The sequence below is a fragment of the Gekko japonicus genome, unplaced genomic scaffold, assembly GCF_001447785.1.
Source record: "Gekko japonicus isolate JY-2015 unplaced genomic scaffold, Gekko_japonicus_V1.1 scaffold587, whole genome shotgun sequence".
In the NCBI taxonomy this organism is placed as follows: domain Eukaryota; kingdom Metazoa; phylum Chordata; class Lepidosauria; order Squamata; family Gekkonidae; genus Gekko; species Gekko japonicus.
In genome coordinates this window covers 154,979-177,959 of record NW_015175987.1, presented here as the reverse complement: position 1 = coordinate 177,959, position 22,981 = coordinate 154,979, and the positions used below count along the sequence as shown (strand labels likewise).

At 42.2% G+C, this 22,981-nt stretch overlaps 1 protein-coding gene across 1 annotated transcript in view; it reads right to left on the bottom strand.

Annotated features, from left to right (window-relative positions):
• The window catches only part of ADGB (androglobin), a 129,892-nt gene that overhangs the window by 29,566 nt on the left and 77,345 nt on the right, over positions 1 to 22,981 (bottom strand). Inside the window, exons 24-29 of the mRNA XM_015426312.1 lie at positions 21,504 to 21,638; positions 18,332 to 18,485; positions 15,967 to 16,154; positions 10,739 to 10,923; positions 8,325 to 8,515; positions 8,014 to 8,125 (exon numbers count right to left, since the gene is read on the bottom strand). Coding sequence (XP_015281798.1) covers positions 8,014 to 8,125; positions 8,325 to 8,515; positions 10,739 to 10,923; positions 15,967 to 16,154; positions 18,332 to 18,485; positions 21,504 to 21,638 — 965 coding nt within the window. The remainder of the gene's footprint in view (positions 1 to 8,013; positions 8,126 to 8,324; positions 8,516 to 10,738; positions 10,924 to 15,966; positions 16,155 to 18,331; positions 18,486 to 21,503; positions 21,639 to 22,981) is intronic.

Genomic DNA, 22,981 nt, shown 5'->3' with positions numbered 1-22,981 from the left:
GGTCAATGCTGCTTTTAGATTGTGCATCATATATTGTTATTTTTTTGCTTTTAATTCTGTTGTAACTGCCACAGACATCTGATAGGATAGAATAGAGGACTGCAAATGTTCTCCATAAGTAAAACATTGACAACTTCGCATAGCTGTCTTACCTTTTTCCACAGTGCTATAATGTTGGTGCTGTAATGCTTCACTGCTAGGACTCCCTGGCAAGCAACCCTAAAGATGTAGTTCTCTCAATTTGCGCTTGCAGACAAGTAGAGTAAGAGAGCTTATCTGTTTCAAAAGGGTGTATGATTCAACTACTGTGTTGACTGAATAATGGATGGTGATTAAAGACATTGCGCAATGGGTGGTGCGTCGACTGTTTCTTAGCCTCCTTAAGGGGCAAAGAAGGTTGGTCAAGGTGCCTAGCTCACTTGGCTCCCTTACCTTTTTCTCGTTGCTTTGCTGCTGGTGTGATGCTTCGTCGGTGGACCTCCCTCACGTTTGCAGACCTCAGTGCTTGGGAATTACGTGCCAGTGCGTATGATCAGTTAAAAAACAAACAAACAAACTGGAAATATCAGCCATAAATGCTTTACACACAAGTAACATATTTCTCCCTTGCAAACTCTGTAAACATCCCATGAATCTGAACCTGTGGGTGGAAGTCCTCAAATGTGTTAGAACCATCACAGGAATCACCAGTGGAGACTAAAAGTGGAGACAGAGGATGAAATACAGAACCAGGTGTACTACTGGTCAAAACATGGTTGTATGGGAGATAAAGATATAAAACATATTAATAACTGAACTGTGACTTGCAGGTCAGATGCACTACTAATGAGGAAATTTCTCTTAGGCATTAAGTGAGATCATACAAAGATTAAAAAAAAAACCCAGGTGACACAGAACAAAGTTTTATGGAGTTTCAGATGCCATCATTTGCACTTTTGTCTTTGTATTTTTGGTGATCAAATGTACTAACAGAGATACTTGCAAAGTTAAAAATATTTTACTGAAATATTTTTTCTAAAATGATTAGATCAAAAAAATATCATTATTAGGAAGGGTAATCAGAAGTGTAGAAAGTGCAGGTGGGAAAAGGGTAAAGCATCCCCTTCATTACTTCTTTGCTTCAATATTTCTTCCTCCTGAATATGCTTTTTTTAAAAACATAAAAAACAAAAATCAGACTTTGGGGCCTCTAATAAATGTATTGGGGGTATAACTGTGAAGAAAGCTAGTGCAATCTTAGGATGCATTAACAGAAGCATTGTGTCCAGATCAGGGGAGGTGGTAGTTCCGCTCTATTCTGCTATGGTCAGGCCTCACCTGGAGTACTGTGTCCAGTTTTGGGCACCACATTTTAGGAAGGATGTTGACAAGCTTGAGCGTGTCCAGAAGAGGGCAACCAGGATGGTGAGAGGGTTGGAATCCAAGTCTTATGAGGAGAGGCTGAAAGAGTTGGGTATGTTTAGCCTGGGAAAGAGAAGGCTTAGAGGGGACATGATTACAGTCTTCAAGTATTTGAAGGGCTGTCATGTAGAAGATGGAGCAGATCTAGTCTCTCTTGCTCCAGATTGCAAGACTAGATCTAATGGGTGGAAATTACAAGGGAGTCGTTACTGGCTAAATATCAGGAGAAACTTCCTAACTGTAAGAGTGGTTGAGCAGTGGAACAGTCTGCCTCGGGAGGTGGTGAATGCTCCTTCGCTGGACGTTTTCAAGCGGAGGCTGGACAACCATCTTTCGGGTATGTTGTAGGGTTATCTTTCAGCTATGCTCCTGCAGAGTGCAGGGGGTTGGACTAGATGACCTGCAAGGTACCCTCCAACTCTAACATTCTATTATTCTAACTGTAACTCCTGTCAAGAAAACACAACCTACAATGAATGTTTTTTCCATTCAGGTAAGGGATAAGCAGGTGCCCCAGCCTGTGTGGTATAGCAGACAGAGTGCTAGACTTTAACTGGTAAGACCTGGGTTCAAATCCCTGCTTGGTCACTAAGTTCAGCGGGTGACCTTGTAGTGTTCGCTAATCAACTATACACAATCCTCATGCTGTGTCTAGGTCTACGAGGAAGAATTTGTATCAAATATGTGGTGTAAGTTCCCCACTGGGAGCTCAGTTCCCAAGTGCACAGGGGCCCAATTCAGATAAGGGGCATGATGCATAGGGAAAAGGCACATGTAAGTTAGGTTCTTACTCTAACCTACCTCACAGGGTTGTTGTGAGGATAAAATGAAAACCTTATCATACTCTGCTCTGAACTACTTGGAGGAAAGCTGGGATAAACATGTGACAGATGTATTGATTTAATTTTTATTTCTGCCCACATTTCTAGAAATGGCTTTTTCTTGTGTTAATATTATTATTATTTAGGTAGAAGTTTGCAGTACTTTTTATAGTTATGTGGTGAAGAAGAAAAACACCACAGTTCTTGATTATGCATAACAGTTTGCATAGTAGAGAGTTTGTGATAAAAATTAACTCTCACTTTAGGCCTGTGGTATGGTTATTTATGGGACACAGTGGACATCAGCAGGCAATTACCAATAAGCACGGAATCTTGAGTCAAATATCCCTACAAGTATTACTGACATGAGTTTTACTTGTTGTGGATTATCTGCTATGAGGGTTTGGAGAGAATATATTGTTTTTAGATTCTAGGTGACAGATGTGTCTTTGGGATTAGCTTGATTCTGTACCCCAGTATTGCCTACTCAACCAGTACATTTGTAAAAAAAACCCAAACCCTCAAAACATTGTAAGTCTCCCTTTTCTCCCCCTACCTCCATCCAAAGGAAACTGACAACTGAATGAAGGGCTGGGGACAAGCCAGAGGAGAAGTGGCTGCACTCCCCCTTGAATTTCTCCCCACAATAGTCCTTATAGTCAGCTTGCTGCAGGTTGAGAGTGAATGGAAGACCTTCTGGATTTCCACTCACCACATTGCTCTCTCTCTTCCTCACCTTCCCTCAGTTCCCTTGCCTTGTTAAACCTGCACACAGGGATAGAATTCCAGAGGACTTCCAATTATCAGCTGTTTTCACCCTGCAAAAATCCCCCTGGCAAGGACAGGGGGATCTGCAGGATTCGCTGCCAGGATCTGATAAGCTGCTTCTATGTACCTGCAAAGATTGTCCAGAAGTTTACAGCACTCATGAAAGAGGGCGTATGAGGTTTTATTGTTCTGAGAAGAGAAATTCTATGGTATCCTTACTCCCACTCTTATCTTTTCCTAGTCCCATCCTGCGCTGAATAGCCGTTTTGTTGCAATGGGTTGGATCCAATTCTTTTCGTTCTGAGAAGAGAAATTCTATGGTATCCTAACTCCTACTCTTATCTTTTCCTAGTCACATCCTGTGCTGGATAGCCGTTTTGTTGCAGTGGGTTGGATCCAATTCTTTTTCCAAAAGTAGACGGCTACTTCCAGTTGCATAAAATGGGGGAGGGGGTTCTACAGATTCTCTTTCCCACCTGCAGACCAATATGCAGCATCCCATACCATTGCCAAGGGTTCCTCGATCCTGGGGGGCACTGATAGGTTGTAAACATCCATGGCTCTTTGGATCCATGAAAAATCATGGCTCTTTGGATCCAGCCCACTATCTAAACATTGTTCCTTGTCTCTGGTATAGTTTCACTGTTCCACTATATTCATTAAATAAACCAATTTTACTAGAGCAAGAAGTCACAATGTTATGTAGACACAAATTTTTTGCAGCCTCTTGCAGCCTCTTGTTCGCCCTGTTTTACTGGCGTAGCTGAACCAATTTTCCAGCTGCAAGGCCTTACTTTCAGGAAATTGGTTTCAAAATCCCTGTTCCCCCCCTTCATCTAACAATAAATGCATTTTTTAAAAAAGATTTTCATATCCTAGGTAATATAGATACTTAAAAGCTGCTGTAGATGGCAATGTTGCCTTATGCTACAAAGTATCAAAATGAATACTGATGGTTCAGAGCAGGAATTTGCCATTTTTTGACATGTTTGAGATCCTTCTGACAGCCTCTTTCTGAAAAATTATGGTGTTCCCACTCACAGTGTTCTGGTGCTTTAATTATGAATACTCCAGAAGAATTTCTTTAAGAAAAGATTTATGTGCTTCTGCATAGCAAGTTTTGTTTGTAAACATTTGAACTATATTTTACAACTCTGAAGCATGGAAAATGTTACTATCAGTCTATGTTACAAAACATAATCTGTAACATGCATTCTGAATCTTAACCTGAAATTTAAGTCATACAGAGGATTTTAAATCTAAAGAACATGAGATTCTTTATTAAGTGATGGTGTGAATATATCCCTGTCTAACCAGGGAATGCAGTTAGGCATGTTGTTACTGGATGAGTAGTCATAGCTAGCTAGTTGGCTGGAAGGGACCCCAATAAAAATAGGTCACAGGAAATTCAGGGCATTGTATCCTATCGTAATATATACACAACCTTCATCTTATTACTATGATCATACATCCTCAAAGCACTGACTATACAGAGTCTGGTAATGTGGCTTAAAAGCAAACACTAAGCTGTCTCAGGCTACTTCTGAGGAAGCTACAATAGGAATCACCTTCAAAACTATGAGCGGAAACAAATGTAATTGAAAAGGACTTTTCAGGTCAATGCCACCCTCTTTATTAGGCTTTATTAACAGACTTGACCACTGCAGTAACTCTGTATTATGTACCATAAGCCAGTATCAAAGGTGTAGTTAATTTGTACATAAATAGCTGTGGTGGCAGAATATATCTTCAATAATTTTGGGTTACTCTCAGAAAAGTTTGAGTTGTAACTGAACCATGAATAACTACAATTAAGGGCTGATTTATGATCTCCACAGGTTGCAACTAGGTCCCCTCCCCCCCGGGGTTTTCCCCCTCAGTTAAGACGTGAATTACAAATTCCCCTCAGTTCCTATGCATGGTACTCAATTTGGACTGGTGCCACTGCATGTGGGGAGAAGGGGCTTCATCCTCCCCCCCTTGCCATTTGCCTGACCAGATCCGGGGGGGGGGATACATTTTACCCTAAAGGGCAGTAGTGCCACCCAGGGGGATTTCAGGTCAGAAAAACAGCATGAGGAAACTGCTGAAGCCCCTTCTCACCACAAGCCATGGCCTTTATCTGACCTGGGCAGCATGCACATAGGAACAGAAGGGAACCTGCAACTCATGTCAGACTTAAAGATGGCGTGGAGATACCAGACATACAACCGGTGTGGCCGAGTAACGTACGAATCATGAGGTTGAATCTTGGCTTGAACAATGAAGCTCATTTGGTGGTCTACGAACAGCTACTCTCCCTCAGCACAGTGCATGTAAAACTAGTGATGTTGAGAAAACCGAAGGAATAACCACATTCACATATACCATGTTGACTTACGTAGGTTGACTGCAGCTCAGCACACTACTATAAATGCCTCAGCTCAACTGATTTCCTTAGAGATAGATGTGTAACCTCACCCCCAAGTGCAAATGTGACCCAGTGTTGCATTCTTTGGATACTTTCAAGTAACTATATAGATGGATATATCTTATAGTTTCCATTGACATACAGGTCTATTTGAATAATTATAAAAGATAGTTTTTTTACAAAGTTAAAAATAATTTCCCTATGTAGAGCATTTTCCTACTTGCAGACTATGAAATCCAAATGACTCCTAAGACAGCATTTGTAACATTATTCTAGGGACCAGAAGTGTAGCTAATGTCAAAATGTAATCGGAAAAAATAAGCTTACTGAAGAAAACCACTATTCTATAACTTTAACACACTTGGTTAGACTGATAAGAAATTTGCATTATAAACATTATAAAAAGTATAACCAAGTGTGTTAAAGTTATAGAACATATAGAATCCAGTGACCTTATTTTTTCCTATTGTATCCACACCGAAGCCTGTCTTATTTTTAATGTCAAAGTGTAAGCTTGTCTTTCGTCACATTAACAATTATACATTTACAATTCTAATGCTATTATTTCAGTCCAAATTCAATATTTTTGCTATTAATATTATAACTAAAAACCTTGTTTTCATACGATGGTTAAAGTTTGTCTGCTTCATTATTTATTTTAAAAATCTCTATGCTGTCTGTTCCCAAGGTATAGTATTCAAGATGGGTTTCAAACTCATAAAACCAAACTCACAAAATAAGCACTAAAACAAGAGACAGTATCATTGCAAATGAAAACAAGCACAAATGACCCAGCAGCCACATTCCAAAATTTTAGCCAGAGTGCTATTCCTCCAGTTTAATTTACAAGGGAAACAGCTTCATTATCTTCTTCATTATTGTACATTTGTCTGTGGATAATAGGGATAGCAAATGGGGACCTGCAAGGAACTTGCAGGGAGGGAACACCCACCTCTGTCTTTTCTTTCTTCCCTCTCCCCCCTTCTCTATCAGTGCTCCCTCACTCCCCATACTCTCCCATCCCTTCCCTGTCAATCTTCCCCCTCTTTTTCTCCCCCATCCCTTCAATGCCAAACTTCCCTCACCCCTTCTCATTCTACTCTCACTCCTGACAATCTGTCCCCTTTCTTTCTCTCCCCAACCTTCTCTATCTCCTCCCTCTTCCTTTCTCCACTGCTCCTCCTTTTCAGCACCTCCTTGAGCTGACCCCCCCCACCACCACCAAGGCCAGGGCTTGGGCTGCTGCCAGACTTGGCTGTGCTGCAACTGCCCTTTTGGACCCTGCCTTGGTCTCGTCTTGGGCTGCTGCAGCTGTCCTTGCTCTGAGAGCCACAGCAGCAGAGCCCGAGGAGCCAGTGCATCAGTGACAGAACCCCGGAAGCCACCATGCTGGTGGCCTGGTTGGCAGGAGTTGTGACTGTAGTGAAGTTCCAGGAGGCTAACTGGATGCTGGAGTCATCTGGCAAGTCACCTGAACATGAGTAGACATTACTGTGTTGGAACGGATTTAAACCAGCCCAATGTACTTTTTAAAAAGTTTTCAGATGTTTTTGTCAGTGTTTAACCTGACCTGCAGATTTAAGTAACTGCAGATTGGCCTGTACTTGATTATTAGATACATGATGCTACACTTAGCATGCAGAAAATATCTACCTATATTGGGTTGTATCCAACAATCTACTTGTACAAAATATCACAGATCTATGTGCAAGGATTATGAATCTTTTCTGCTTTTCTATCCTCGCAGCAGCCATTTTGGCCTGGGAAAGTTGCGGGAACAAGACTGAAGTAATAGTTATGAGAATCGGTAAGGAATAGTGGGAAGGGGTAGGGGCTGTAATCATTCCTTCCCTCTGTGAGCAGAGCTGGATCAGGCAAGAAGGATGACTGTACCTCCTTTCCTCTTCTCACTACAACCCATTGACTCAGATAGGTATTACTCCACACACATCCAACAATCTGAGGAATTAAAAATGGCTGCTGGGAGAGGGGAAGGCAGGGGAGATCCACAACCATCAGTGCCTTCTTTTGCTGGATCACTGGATCCAACCCATTGATGGAGATCCTAACATCCCTTTGTAAACTTATGCAAGAAGGGCTCACTGGATTTCATACTAATCTCAGAGAACACCTGACCCCTGCAAACACCTTTTCAGGTGATGTAAAAAAAATTACAGCACACAGGAGAAGATGGGAAATATCTATTCCACAAGCAGAGCTTGCCTATCTTAGAATCCAGCCCACTGGTGCCAATTCAGAGAAAACTGTGCCTGAGTCCCACGGAAATCAGTAGCATGGTAGCTGAAGAAAACCTAAGTACCACATTTTCAGTGGGACTTAAGCACAATCAACTTTCTATGGATTCAAATCATTACATGTTATTGGCACTGAACTGAAATGACACCTTCCTTATCATTACATTAGCAGTTTGCATATTGTCATTGCAGGTGATGTAAAGGAAGTTTCTAAAGCTACAGTCCTGTGTACAGGTACCTTGGAGTAAGACCCACTGAACACTGTGGGGCTTACATCTTAGTGAACATGCACAGGATTTGCACTACACACATTTAAACCCTTTTGATAACTTTAAACATGTAACACAAGATGACTTACCTTTAATTTCATTTTTTTCTAATTCTCTCAATGATTGAACAAATGTCATCTGGCTTTCAGTAAGTGGCCAGCTGTTATGCAACACCTGGGCTTGTATAATATACTTGTGAGGCTGTTAAAATTAAAATGCAAAAAGTTACTATTTTATAATCTTCGCAGGCCCTTATCCCGTGTCTTATTAAGAACATGTTTTAACTTTCACCCTCTCTATTGCTATCACACTGGCTTGGAAAAGGCAGAGAAAAAAGGTGAGGTGGAAAAAAAAATGAGGAATACGTTAAAAACTTCACAGCACAAAAAGCTTTTATCACCTGCTGAGGTATATTTTCTTCTATGACCGGCACAAAGGTAAATGCTTCTTCTTCTACTAAAGCTGGTCCTTCCTGTAGAGGTTTGGTTGCAGCCTTGATGTTCTTCTGCCCTGATACAGCACCTTTTTTCTTAGGAGTTACAACTTCAGGTTCCTTTTTGACAGTGCTTTGAATAACCTGACCTTTACTTGCTGGAAGAGACATAACAACATCAAAGTCTTTAAGAATTTGATAGGGATTATTCTTGGCAAAATCAAGACTTGATTTGAAATTTTGTAGATTCTAAATGAAACTTAACTGTTATCAGTATATTCTGCTTTTTAAATTCACTTTAAGGCCTATCCATTTTTCACCAATTAGCTTATCTGTTCTGTACCAGAGACTGGACAAATTACATAGTGTTATTGATTCAGTGTTCAGTTTATCTGTTTGGTTTTTTTACTGGTCAAGACTGACAAAAAGTATGTAAGATAAATTATAGGCCATAACCCGAATGCCTTCTTTAATTGTTTTTTTAAGAGTAATAAAATGTATGTGACAGCAAAATTATTTTACAGAATATTCACTGCTTGATTTTATTGTAGAAAACTGCTAGAGAGGCATCATTATTTTCACCAGTTATTGTTCTTTAGCACTTTTGAGTCTGAAAAAAGGAACTTTTTAATCTTATCTCCTTTTGTCCAGCAGAAACAAAGCTGGGTATGAGACACTGGTTCATAGAACTGTTCAACCACGAAGAAAATATAGCACTTTAAAAAAATCACTGCATTATACTTAAAGCCGCAAAACTTGTTTTGAAGATATTTAATTTTTTTTAAATGGAATTTATACACTGGATAATATTGGCCATACAAGCTTAAATATAAATGTAACAATGAAATCAAATTCTAACTAGACTCCTTAGTTTCACATCACAAAACTCAAGTAATTCTGAAATGTTTCCAAAGAGATGCTCAGGCTTGTGTCTGATGAAATTCTAAGTGAGGGAATTAGATAACTGCAGGACTGTCACTCCCCTCCACAGGCCCTTGCCACCCAAGTGTGGCAGGCAGAGGTTAGGATGAAAGCTGGGTGTTGTCAAGGATTTGGAAGTTGTAGCTGGAAGCCTGAGATGAGACCTAACATAGTGAGCTGCAGTGGACTATACCTGGTCAGCAAAGAACCCTCTGCTTTTTACGTTTCAGGTCTGGCAGGCACCAGCTCTTTAGGGGTTTTTTTGTGAGATATCTCAGTAGGCTAGTGTTCTGAAAGGCTGAGCCCACTTCCAGTGGCCCATGGACCAGATGCAGCCCTCAAAGAGATTTCATCTGGATCATGGCAACCTTTCTACAGGAGCCACTGACTCACCATTTTGGTCAAGTGTCTTGGGTGTTGTCCTCTCCCTGAAGCATCTGGGAATATCTGAAGAAGCATGAATGCTCCTGCACCTTTGCTGCACCCCTCCTTGCTAGCAGGCTGCATTTTCCTTAATGAGGTATTTCTAGCTACAAGCCAGTTTGAATGACTGGCGAGAACACCTCACTAGTACTGGTGCTAGTCCTGCAAGTGGTAGCAGCACCAAGGTGACTATCTAGCACTGAAGAATATGGCCAAAGTACTGATGGCAAGGGCTCCACACTACATTGTGCACACTGTTACCTGCCCCTTCACCTCCAGCACAGGATAGTGGGGGTGCCTTTCATCAGCAGCACTTTGTATTTTCTTTTTTGAGAAGTTGTAGCTGGAAGCCGTCGGACTCTTCGCGACCCCATAGACAACATCACGCCAGGCCCTCCTGTCTTCCGCCGTACTCTGAAGTTTGCTCAACTTCATGTTCGTTGCATCTATGACACTGTCTAACCATCTCATCCTTTGCCGTCCCCGTCTTCTTTGACCTTCAATCTTTCCCAGCATCAGGGTCTTCTCCAGTGAGTGCTCCCTTCTCATTTGGTGGCCAAACTATTTGAGCTTCAGCTAGGCAATTACCTCAGGGTAATTATGATGTTATTAATACCACACACATTAGTCCAGCCCCATGGAAGTCTCATTACCCACAATGATTTTCAGCAGTCAGCATGGTCCAGAAATGGAGCTTATATCATCCTTCAATGCACAACCGGTATGGATTCATGGGTGGTGCAGGATCTGGGAGACCCAGGTTCAAATCTCCACTCTGCAATGGAAGCTTGGGCCAGTCATCCTTGCTCAGCTTCACTTACCTCACAGGGATATTGTGAGGCCAGAATAGAGGAGAGGACAATATGTAAGCCACTTTGGGTCTCCATTATGGAGAAGGGTGTGTGTGTTAAAAATGAAGTAAATAAACACCACAGATTTCAAGTTCACGGTGTAGACATTATCAGTTGTGCACATCTACTGCAATATTTTATGTCTCTTCATTAGTAATAATCCAACATGCCATTTATAATACTTACACTGAGTACTTAATGGTCTCTCATTAGATATGAAATGAAATGCAGGTATAACAGCATGGCCCTTCCCAATGGTGCTCACAATTTCTTCCTCACAATCTAGAATTTGGAGTTTAATGATTACATCTGATTTAGAGGTCTGTACTTGCACAGAAGCAATAAGTGGTACTGTTGCCTTTGCAGCATACCTATAGTGGAGAAAATTTCAGGACAGATATTAAAGTGAACCAGGTTTAAGACATAAATATCAGCTACTAAAATAATTGCTGTTCAAGAAAGAATATAATAACATAAGCACCAGGTCAGTAAACTCACAGATGGAAGTGATAAAATTATTTGTAGACACACAAACTGCCAAATTAATCAGAGTGAAACTGAAATTAAAATTCTAATACTTAGCTAATAAAAACTGAGCTTGTTACTTTTCTTAAGAATCAAAAACGGATTGATCTATGTGAGTGAAAATTAGCACCTGGAACAGATTTTGTTTTGCAGAATAGAGTTCATAAAGCAAAGTGTAGTAGTTTCTGAACATTATGGGTTGTTTAGGTTCAGATTCACATTTTGCTTCTTTTGTTCCCACTCCTTATCATGTGTTATTTTTGGTAGGAAGCCACTGAAGGGCTAGAGGGGAGTGCTCTGGATCTCTTATCCACTGCAAGCATGCATCAAACCCCCAATACGTGACTGCACAGAACACAACTTGATGAGCAACAGTTACAAGTAACTGAAGCACTGCTTATTCTGAAGAGTTTCCAGCAGTCAAAAGGTATCTCAGCAAAGCAGTGAGCAGTGTTGTGGACAGGTTTGCAGAGGACACAAAATAATTCAGGATGCTGAAAAGCAAGACTGACTATGAAGAGCTCCAGGAGGATCTCTAAAAAATTGGTGAATGGGTGACAATCTGACAAGTGAATTTCCATGTTGGTTAAGTGTGAGGTGATGTACCCTGGAATAGGGTCTGAACTTATTGACAGTGAGAAGGAAAGAGACCTCGGGGTTGTAATAGATAGACAGCCAAATCAAAGTGTCAAGCCAGGGTGTTCCAGCAGTGACATGGCAAATTCTATGCTGGAGATTATTAGAAAAGGGACTGGAAATAAAACAGCCAATAATACCCCTGTATAGATCTATGGCACAGCCTCATTTGGAGATAAGGTGACCAGAACTGCTATGTGCAGTTCTGGTCACCTTATCGCCAAAAGAAAACAGCAGAACTGGGAAAAGTGCAGAAAAGGGCAATCAAGACGATTAGAGGGTTGAAGCACCACTCTTACTGGGGAAGTCTGAAGAATCTGGGGCTTTCCAATTAAGAAATCACTAAGGGGCACATGATATAGGTTTATAAAATTATCCATGGGTAGAGAGTGTGGACAGAGAGAAAAATGGGTTGCTTACCTGTAACTGAAGATCTTTGAGTGGTCATCCGTGCATTCACACCTCTGGGATATAATGTGCCTGCGCTGATCCTGATCGGTAAACTTGAAAGCTAAAGGGATTTTCGCACCCACTCCCTGAGTCACACATAGGGGGCTCCACTGTGTATGAATACAGGGAGGGGCAGAACAATCCCGCCAGTTCCCTCTGACCACTGCCATTAGTCGTAAAGGAAAGCAAGAGGACCAACAGCAGTGGGGAAGGGGGGCGGATGGTGTGAATACACAGATGGCCACTCAAAGATCATCAATTACAGGTCAGCAACCCGTTTATCTTCTTTGTGGTCTCTGTGCATCACACCTCCAGGAGAATAACAAGCAAAAACAGGCCTACCTGGAGGAGTCTGCTGATGGAGACATCAAGGGCATAGTGCTTCACAAAGGTATGAGGGGTGGCCAGGTCACTGTGTTGCAAATGTCACAAAGCGGCATGCCATTGAGGAAGGCTATTGGGATAGATAATGCCCGGGTGGAGTGAGCATGGAGTGGGCCCAGGAGTGGCTTCTTAGCCAATAGGTAACAGAGCTTAATAGTTCATACAATCCACTTGGATAGCCTCTGAGATGACAGTTTAAGCCCAAGTGAGGGTGCGGCATAGGAGATAAAGAGGGTTGGGGTTTTACGAAAGGCCCAAGTTCTATTCAGGTAGAACAGCAGGGCCCTCTTCACGTCCAGAGCATGGAAATGATGCTCAGTGTCATTCCCCAGAGTTGGGAAGAACATGGGGAGGACAATGTCCACTTGCAGGTGGAACTCTGAAACCACCTTAGGTAAGAAGGTGACATCCAGAGCTAAAGGGATGCCATCCTGGTGAAATGTCAGGTAAGGAGGATCACAATGGAGGGCTGATAACCTGCTCACTTGACTAGCAAAAGTAATAGCAGCCAGAAATCCCATTTTCCAGGAGAGAAGCTGCAAGTTGCAGGTAGCCATAGGTTCAAACTGTTGTCCGGAGACCCTCGCCAGGACCAACAGGAGATCCCAGGCTGGTGTGGGATGATGAAGTGGAGGAAAAAGGTGGATGACCCCCTTAAGAACCTTCTTAGTGAAAGGGTGAGTATCCATCAATTGAGGGGTGATGAGCAGAGACCGCTGCCAAATACACTCGAAGTGATGGGTGACTGAGACCTAAGTCCAGTTGGGACCACAAAAAATCAATGGTAGCAGACAGTCCAAGAGGGTTGGAGGTAGCCCTGTAGAGTCAAGGTAACCCAAGAATTTCTTCCACTTGCAGTCATATGATTTGCAGGTGGAGGCTTTCTGGTAGTTCAACAGGACATGGTCTGTTCTCTGCTTTAGGACCATCACGGAATTCTCCGCACTGTGAGTTTCAGATATGTAACATTGTGGTAGAGCACCAAGCCTCCCCAAGAGAGAAGGAGATCTGAAGCTATTGTGAAGTGATGGAAGGAACCTTTGGAGAGCTGGAGAAGCCTGGGGAACCAGTGTTGACGAGGCCACCAGGATGTTACTAGAATGCACCTTGGGGATTCCCGTATGATTTTGTGTATCACTCTGGTAAGTAGGGGAATCAAAGGAAAGATGAATAGATGCTGGTGGAACCAAGGGTACAGGAGGCCATCCCCAGTGAGAGAGAGTCTACACCCACTCTGGAGCAGAACAGAAGACATTTCTTGTTCTGTCTCATTGCAAAGACATCCACCAATGGTTGGTCCTAAGCCTTGAACATGGGTTGGAGATATTTCCAGTTGAGTTCCCACTCGTGTAGTGATGCTCCTCCCCTGCTTAGAAAGTTTGCAGTGATGTTCTGTATGCCCGGGAGGTGAGCAGTGACCAAGATGTTCCTGGATTGGCACTTATCCCAAATTTCCAGGGCTAATTCACATAGGCATTTTGAAACTGTGCCGCCCTGGGGGTTAAATAGTACAGAGGAGTAGTGTTGTCTGTAAGGATAGCAGCTATGTGGTGCGCCAGTAGGTGATGGAAGGATTGGCAGAGCGTCCTCACCCACGTTGCAACAGGAAAAGAGGAGGGCTTGGAATAAAAGATCTGGTGCAGCAGGAAAAGCTGTTCTTTTTCCCAGGAGACCGAGCCAGAAGGGACTGAGGCTGCTGTAGGGAAGAGACCCTCATCGTGAGAGAAGGGTGAGTAGTCTAGTGCCACTTGGAATATGAGCTAAGGACAGTGTATATTTAGACGCATTAAGGCATTTGATTTATTTTCACCCACTTACTGTTATATTTCTGCACCTTGTTTGTTTGACCTCTTATAAAATAAACTATTTTCATTGTTCACTCTGCCTGGTCCTCATGCCTATTATTTGGCCAAAAGGGAGGTCAGAAGGTCTTGGGAGGGTGCTCTGGGCCTTCTCAAGGGAACCTGGAACCAGAGTGGTGGTAGCGTCAGGTGACACCCCACCTGAGCCATGATAGTCACTAACTCTCAGTCTATTCCATAGGTTGGAAAAAATGGAAGAAGAATCCGGAGAAGCACCTGAATAGACAATTTAATGATGTACGGAAACCCCCCAATTTATGAATGTATGTTTGTTTGTGTTGTGTTTGTCTTTATAAAAAAAATAAAACTTAAAAAAAAAAGAATCCGGAGAAAAAGGGCCAGAAGGCCAGAAAGAAGCAGGAGTTACCAACTGAAGCAAGGAGGGTCCTAACAGTGTGGCAGTCAGAAGAAAACCGGCGAGATCGTCATGCCTCTCCCTGTAGTCATGCGCAGTGGAGCCCCCTGCATGACTCAGGGAGTGGGCATGAAAATCCCTTTAGCCTTCAAGTTTACCGATTGGGGTTTTGGGACTTTTCAGTTTAGAAAAGAGACGACTGAATGGTGACAGAGATTTATAAAATTATGCATGGGGTAGAGTGCTCAGAGAGAACCTTTTCTCCCTTTCCCAAAACACAACAGCTTAAGGGCATCCAATGAAGTTGACGGGCAGTAGATTCAGGACAGACAAAAGGAAATCCTTCTTTACACAATGAGTGATTGTGCGGAATTCACTGCCTGAAGATGTTGTGGTGACCAAAGACACAGACAATCTTAAAAGGCGATTAGATATGTTCATAGAAGATAGGTCTATCACTGTCCATGGTGACTAAATGGAACCTTCACATTAAGAGGCACTAAACCTTTGAATCCCAGAGCCAGGAGGCAATATCAGGGGAAGGCCTTGCCTTCTATGCCTTTTGTTGGCCCTCCAGAGTAACTGGTTAGCCAGTGTGAGATAGGATGTGGGATGAGATGGACAGTTGGGCTGACCCAGCAGGGCTCTTCTTATGAGAAAAATCCTTCAAGATGAAAACTAGCATATCAAGGACGGCTAAAGTCCACCACTCTCTCCCTCACAGTTTTCTTTTAAAGGATGTTTGCTACTCAAAAATGATGACAATCTGCCTCAGGATGATAAAACCAAAGCAGACTGTGAACTCCAAGAGAATCTCTCCAAGCTGGATGATTAGCCAACATGGGAAATGGGTTCAACGTATGCTAAGCATATGCTGAATTTTGCAATATTATTCTCTATATTACCATTGGTCAGGAAGATTATGAAACTTGAAATTCATAGCTCTGCCTTAGTACTGCAAACATTTCTTAGACCTTGGCAACACATCTTGAAAAATGCAGGTACAAGCAAATATAAAAGACAAAACAGATTTCGTGGCTGATTTCCGAACTTATCCTGGAATTTCTAGAGGAGCCCATTTTACCATGGGCCAACAGAGGAATTAACATTTTTAGTCATTGCATTAATATAAAAATCCCAAATGCACTTTCAAAACTTAAATGTACATCTCCATTAACATTTTGTCATTTTCTGAACTTTACCTGAAGATAACATGCTTATCATTTGGCACATAATAATCTTTAACTTCCTTAACTGAATACACATTGTTTGCAGCATCACGAATGAGAATCGGAAGAGGCTGGTAAGAACCTATAAGCAGAAGCTGCCATTTCCCAGCTGTCACAGGTAAATCACCAGTCAGAACTTCAGCCATGAAGGTATAGCCTTTCTGAAATAGAACCGATAATTGTCAAAAACTCACATAAGTAAAAATGATAGTTTAGAAAACAATTATAGCAGCAATTGCCAGTGGCAGTATCTATCCTGTTCTTAACATGTTACTACTGAGTAAACATGTTTAAAAATATTTACTTCTAAGTCCCATTGAGTTCAATTCCCCTTACTTGCCAGTAAATACATTTAGGATTACAGCCTCTGTACATTCCAGTGTGGTCCTGCAATGAGACATCTACAAGAATCCTATTTAAGCATTTGTATCACTGTATCTAACAGCAAAGGACTGATCCCCAAGCGGATAGCTAAATCTGTACAATAGGGTCACCCACAGCTACCATTCAGTATTCTGCAAACCCAATGGATTCTCTAGGTTTGTGGGGAGGGGACTTACTTGAAAGAACTCTAATTTGGGGGTAAACAAACAAAAATAAGTTTAGTGAAAGGGAACATTACAATCATGATGTCTGTACATGTGCAGATGAACTATAAAGAAAACCACCAAAGTTCAAGCAACATTCCTGTTTTCTATGGCTGCCCAAAATAGTGCAAGAAAATGGGCAGTGGCCAGGACAAGAAGGCAACCAGCAGGAAGCAATTAATTGGAATCAGCAGTGATGATGAAGAAGCCAGTAATCTGAAACTCGTAAATTTTTAAAACAGAATACAGGATGAGTTGGAAATTTAATTGAATTAGATGTTTTGAGTACAAAGCAAGTTGCAAGATGTCCAAAAGTCTATTAGGATACAGAAGGGAAAAAGCACCTGTTCTTTCATTGAGAATACAATAGTTAACAAGTGTCAAGGACCTTGGCTGGGTCCCCCTGGGTTATTGCTCAAAGCTCCCCACTTGGAAGCCCTGAACAACTTCCCAAACCTGTAGGTCCTTGAGGTTGGATGCACACAAGAAAACAAAACCTTGTAAAAATGTATAAAGGTTTATTATATTACTACAAGAATTGACTGCAGTAATTATTACAAGAATTGACTGCAGTATATATAGTCTCTTTAGTTCAGCAACAAACCCCAAAAATCTAACGTTTCTATCTAATACATTGCATACTTTCGTATTAGATGGCAACTCTCTCAACAGCATAAAATCCAAGCAGTAGCATAAAAAGTGTTCTATATGTTGCAGTACATCATGATGAAGCATAACATATCTAAGCATGGGGTTAGCATAACACTCCCTTAGCGATACCCTTATTATAGCTTTCTGCCCTATGGCATCAGGTGGTCTCTTGGGTACAATGAAGGATCCTCTCAGGAACTTTCCAGAGAATGTTGGCAACTGCTCCTAATTCCACCTCCCATCTGGTTATACAACTGAGCACAGGTTCTCATGATTTTCCCAATTACTCCATTCTTGTTGGGCCTTGAAAGTTATAAGGATGGTTGTAGGAACATTGAAATCACAAACACCTGTGAGCAGAACTAGGCCTTCTACCTTTCATGTTAACCCTTGACAGGAAATTAGAGTGGTTAGCCTCACAATAAACTTTCAAATTCCCCAGAGCTCTTCATCAAGCTGGATGTTCAGTACAAAAAAACCCCACAGCAACACGCAACCCCTGTAAACAAAGTCCCATTTAAAGATTATCTTCCCCCTTTTGAGGAAACCCTCTCTGACAGCTAAATGAGCCCATGAGGGTTGCTTGCCTCCAACCACTACGTAATAATCCTAATCTGATTTATATTCTTTACCCAGTGTATCACATAAAAGTTACCTCTGGATTTGTTAATATGAAGTATACCACTTTTCCGATTTTTTCTTACACAGGTACTGCATTGTGATTAGTGTTGCAGGGAATCTGATTAACTGCTGACTTTAATATTCCCCAAAGGAGAAAATAGTTATTTTTTTGCTTTTCTGTCTCAGTAGCCTTTAGTAGTTATTGAAACCTAGTTTGCAGTTTGCAGTTTGCACCCAGACTAATCATTAAATCTGCAACACATCCTGTATTGTATTTTAAGACTATAAATTGCAGACCAGGGCGGCTTCATCATGCCCTGAAAGACATTTCACTCTCCCCCTTTGTCCCTCCCTCAGCCTGATAAGAGTTCTGGGGTAACTTGCTTGCATACTACTTTGTGTTCTTTTGGTTGGCTCTAACAAAAAGGTTATGACCTCTTACTTTTAGAATTTATTTTTACCACATTTGTATTTCTTACTTTATTCCTTGTATAAAGATGTGGTGCCACTCTAAGGAAGATCCGAGGCATTTCCTTCAGTGTGTCATTGTCAACAACATGCAACACACAAGTAGGTATAGCTGTATACACCTTTGGCACTATGATCATATCTTCTGGCACATAAAATACTTCCCTAAAACAAAATGGAAGAGGGAAAGGGTAAATAATGTATTTTAAAGAGATTCATAAAAATGCTCATGTCCCAGATCTATAGTTGTGCTGATAAGCATAGCATTTGCTTCACAGGATTCAAATGGTTGGGTCTCATAAAAGAACATAAGAGAAAAAAAAGGGAAAAAAAAGAACATAAGGTCAATGGCCCACCCACTTCAACAGTCTGTGGCCAAAACCCAGGTGTCATTGGGAGGTCCACCAGCAGGGCCAGAACTCCAGAAGCCCTCCCACTGTTGCCCCCCAAGCACCAAAAATACAGAGCATCACTGCCCTGGACATAATGTTCTATCTATACATTGTAGTTAATAGCCACTGATGGACATCTGTGCCTTATGTTTATGCTTGTAACTGTCACCACTTCCTGCGGCAGTGAATTCCACGTGTTAATTACCCTTTCGGTGAAGAACTACTTCTTTTTATCTGTTCTAAGTCTACAGATCATTAATTTCACTGAGTGTCCACAAGTTCTTGTATTGTGAGAAAGGGACAAAAGTACTTCTTTCTCTACCTTCTCTACCCCATGCATAATTTATAAATCTCTATCATGTCACACCTCAGACATCGTTTGTCCCAGCTAAAGAGCCTCTGTAACCTTTCTTCATAGGGAAGGTGTTCCATACCCTTAATAATTTTAGTTGCCCTTTTCTGCACCTTTTCCAATGCTATCTTTTTTGAAGTGCAGTGACCAGAACTGTACACAGTATACCGAATGAGGCCATACCATAGATTTATACAGGGGCATTATGATACTGGCTGATTTGTTTTCAATCCCCTTCCTAATAACCCCCAGCATAGCATTTCTTTTTTTTATTGCAGTCACACACTGAGTTGACATCTTCAGTGAGTTATCTACCACAACTCCAAGATAATCCTATATATATAATTCCCTTACATATTGGCCATTTCCAGTTCTCCCACTGGCTGTGCGGTGCACTCCATCAGCCATTGGCTCATCAACTACCACTCAAGATTACTCCTGTGCCATTGGCTGGGTACTGGGTCCGTTCCTCTCCCTCACCCACTGCCAGCCTGGACACCCTTCCCTCACAGAATTAACTATCAAAATGGCTGTCTCTCCTGACGAAGACACTTCTCCTTCTTGGTCCTGTGGGACTAACTTTTCCCTCAGTGGCTGTTGCTAAGCAACCAAGCTTGGTTCTGTCAGTAAAATGACAAAGAAAGGAAGCCCTTTCCAGGCCTTTGTGGGGAACTCAAGGGGCCAGTCCTGACTAGGGTTGCCAGCTCCAGGTTGGGAAATTCTGTGGTGGAGTCTAAGGAAGCCAGAATTTGAGAAGAGGAGAGGCCTCAGCTGAATAGAATGCCATAGAGCCCACCCTCCAAAGCAGTTATTTTCTCCAGGGGAGGAGAGATCTGTTGTCTGGAGTTCAGTTGTGATAGCTGGCGATCTTCAGGCTCCACTTGGAGGTTGGCTACTCTAGGCGTAGCAGTTAGCACTTCAGAGCAGGGTCTGCCATACCCAGGTTCTTGCTGTGGAAGTTGAGTGGGTGATTTCGGACCAGTCACAGACTTAACCTACCTCACAGGGTTGTTATGCAGATCAAAAGGGGGTGAAGAGAATGATGTAAGCTGCTTTGGTCTCCACTGTGGAGAAAGACTGTACTTTTCCTCCTGGGGAATCATTGCTGCCAATCTCCAGGTGAGTTTGCATGTCACTCAGAATTAAAACTGCTCTCCAGATGGTAGAGATCAGTTCCCCTGGAGAAAATGGCTGCTTTGCCGGGTAGACTTTGTGTCATTATACCCTGCTGAGGTCGCTTCCCCTCCTGCTTGGGTCTCCACTGAGAAGGAGAAAGACTGCACTTTTCCTAGGTAGAGGCTCCAGGTGTGTTTGTGGGGGGAGATGGACAGCTGAAGTCAGAGGGGTAGATAATGGTATGTTGATGGTTGGCTGAGAAGGAGATGGGTTGCTACCTCCTAGACAGGTACAATGCCATAGACTCTACCCTCCAAACTGGCCATTTCCTCATGGGGAACCATTGTTCAGGGGAGGGCTGGAGATCATTCAGAATTACAACTGCTCTTCAGATGGCAGAGATCAGTTCCCCTGGAGAAAACAGTAAGCTCTGTGTCATTATACCCTGCTGAGGTGACCACAGCAAATTGACGTTGAGTGCCTAATGCCAGGGCACTCACCCAGAGCCTCTTTCTAGAATTCATTGTATTTATTTTCACAATAGGCCTTATTCCTGGTCAGTAATAAATTTGTACTTCCACACCAAGTTAGCTAATTAATTAGCATCAGACCTGCCAGAAAGTGTCATTACTTCCGTTTCTTTTGAAAAAACAGACTGCAGATCAGGATCAGGAACAGTGATGGATTGGCCATTGTGACCCGTACGAAAAATGCCATTGAGCTGGTGGTGGGTTAAGGGTACATCTCCTGAGCCCTCTCCTCTAAGCCCCTGTTGCTATCATGCCAACTAGGAGGTGAGAAGGCTGGCGAGGATGGCACTGATGCAAGGAAGAGAGAGGTGGGTGTAGTGCTTGTCCTTGCATGACTAGTGGGCCAAAGTGCTTCTAGGAGAAGACAAAAATACTTCAGCCCTCCATCAGGGGAAGGGGCACGGCTGAGGGAGGGGAGAGGTCATTTTTAGGCTGTTTTGTACACTCAGTGCACCAGTGATCAAGAACTACATTTGCTTTTCGTTATAAGGATACAGACAATCACAAGTAAGGTAACAAACCTCCATCCTGGTCATCTGTAAAGGTCAAACTGCACCTGCATGCAGCCTCAACTCAGATTAGGGCCACAAAGAATTTAATGGCTCGTCCCCCTTCTCAGTTTTACTAATTAAACTTGAGTTCCCCATGCTGCCTACAGTTTTTGGATCTTATTCCTATAAGCCACTCCAGGAGCTAATGTTGGTTGAAACGTGTTAAAATGCAAGAAAGAAATAAGTAAATAAATATGTCACTCAATAATGAAGACATTCATGCAAAAATATGTAGAACTCACCTGAAGACCACAAACCAAAAATTGGGTGGCTGGTCACCATATGTCACAGTATAATCAGCAAAAGATGTCTTAGTCCATTCATCTTCATAGCAGCGGTATTTTTGCACTGACTTGCAATTACTTTTAAATATATCTCTGATTAAAACACAACACCACAAAGGACAAAAAAATCAGTTGACATCGTCATAAAGATTATTAGATTTCAAGTTTTCTTTGCTCTTTATCAGCCATTCCATAGCACCTCAGCATGAGGGTTGTGTCAGACAATGAATTTTATGGAAATTTTGCAGAATTGTCATACATGTTGAAATGTATCAAAAGCCATTTTAAAAAATATTACAAGAGGCATGATTACACATTCTGAAAATGTGTTCAAGGTCACATTTCTCTTAGAATGTGGGAAATAGATGAATGCATGGGATAGGGTTCAATTTTAACAGCAAAATATATCCAGGCCCCGTTCACACAGCGAATTTGCCGCGGGAAAGCCACGATTGGATGGCAGATTTTCCGGGTGCGATCACACCACAACATCTGGCAAATGGAGCGCACCCGTGGCCAACCTGTGGCATGCTGCTGAAAATGCGCGATAAAAAAAGGTAGTAGCGAACGGTTTGCTATGGGCTGCCTCTGGACTTCCTTGGTGTGATCGCGCTGGCGCGGCTTTTCCCTCTGGCCATCCGTTGCAATGCACACGCCAAGGGCCGGAACCGTGGGTTGCCGCGGCGGCGTCTGATGACGTTGTCGCACGGCTAATTGTGGCGCCGCAAATAGCCACACCTCCCCCCCGTGTTTTCTGGCATGTGTGACCGGGGCCCCAGTTTGGCAGTAGTAGGTATAGTAGCAATTCTGCAGTGATACACAGTACTATTGATATCTTTCAAATGATGCAAGCCAGACAAAACATGCATTCATTTGAAGACTGAAGTCTGTCAATGGGTGTGCCATCATCTCTATCCCCATGAGAAATACTGGCAGCTTGACCTGCTTCAGGCCATATATAAGAAATAAGAAAAGTGTAACCTCTTAGCTAATCAGATTACAGCAAGATTTTTTGATTCATTTTCTCAGGGTTGAGCTATGCATCAGACAGTATTTACACAACAGCTTGGTCTTTTTCAAACTGTGAATATGAATATATGTTTGGGACCAAGGTTGGCACAGTTGCTTATGTGTGTGTGCAAGTGTGTATTCATCGTTCAAGAATCAGATGTAATGCATCATAAGATGTATAAATTTAGTACCATGAAAATTAGGCAGAATAACAAAATGACAAACTAAAATAATAACTAGTGCATTCTTTGAACTTCACATATGAACTATGTGAAAAATCTGGCTTTAGGCCTGGTTATGGGACTGAAACAGTCTTGGTCACCCTGTGGATTACCTGCACTGAGAGATGGACAGAGCGAGTGCAAATTTGTTGATTCTCCCGGGCCTCGCAGTAGCTTTTGATACCATCTATCATGATATCCTTC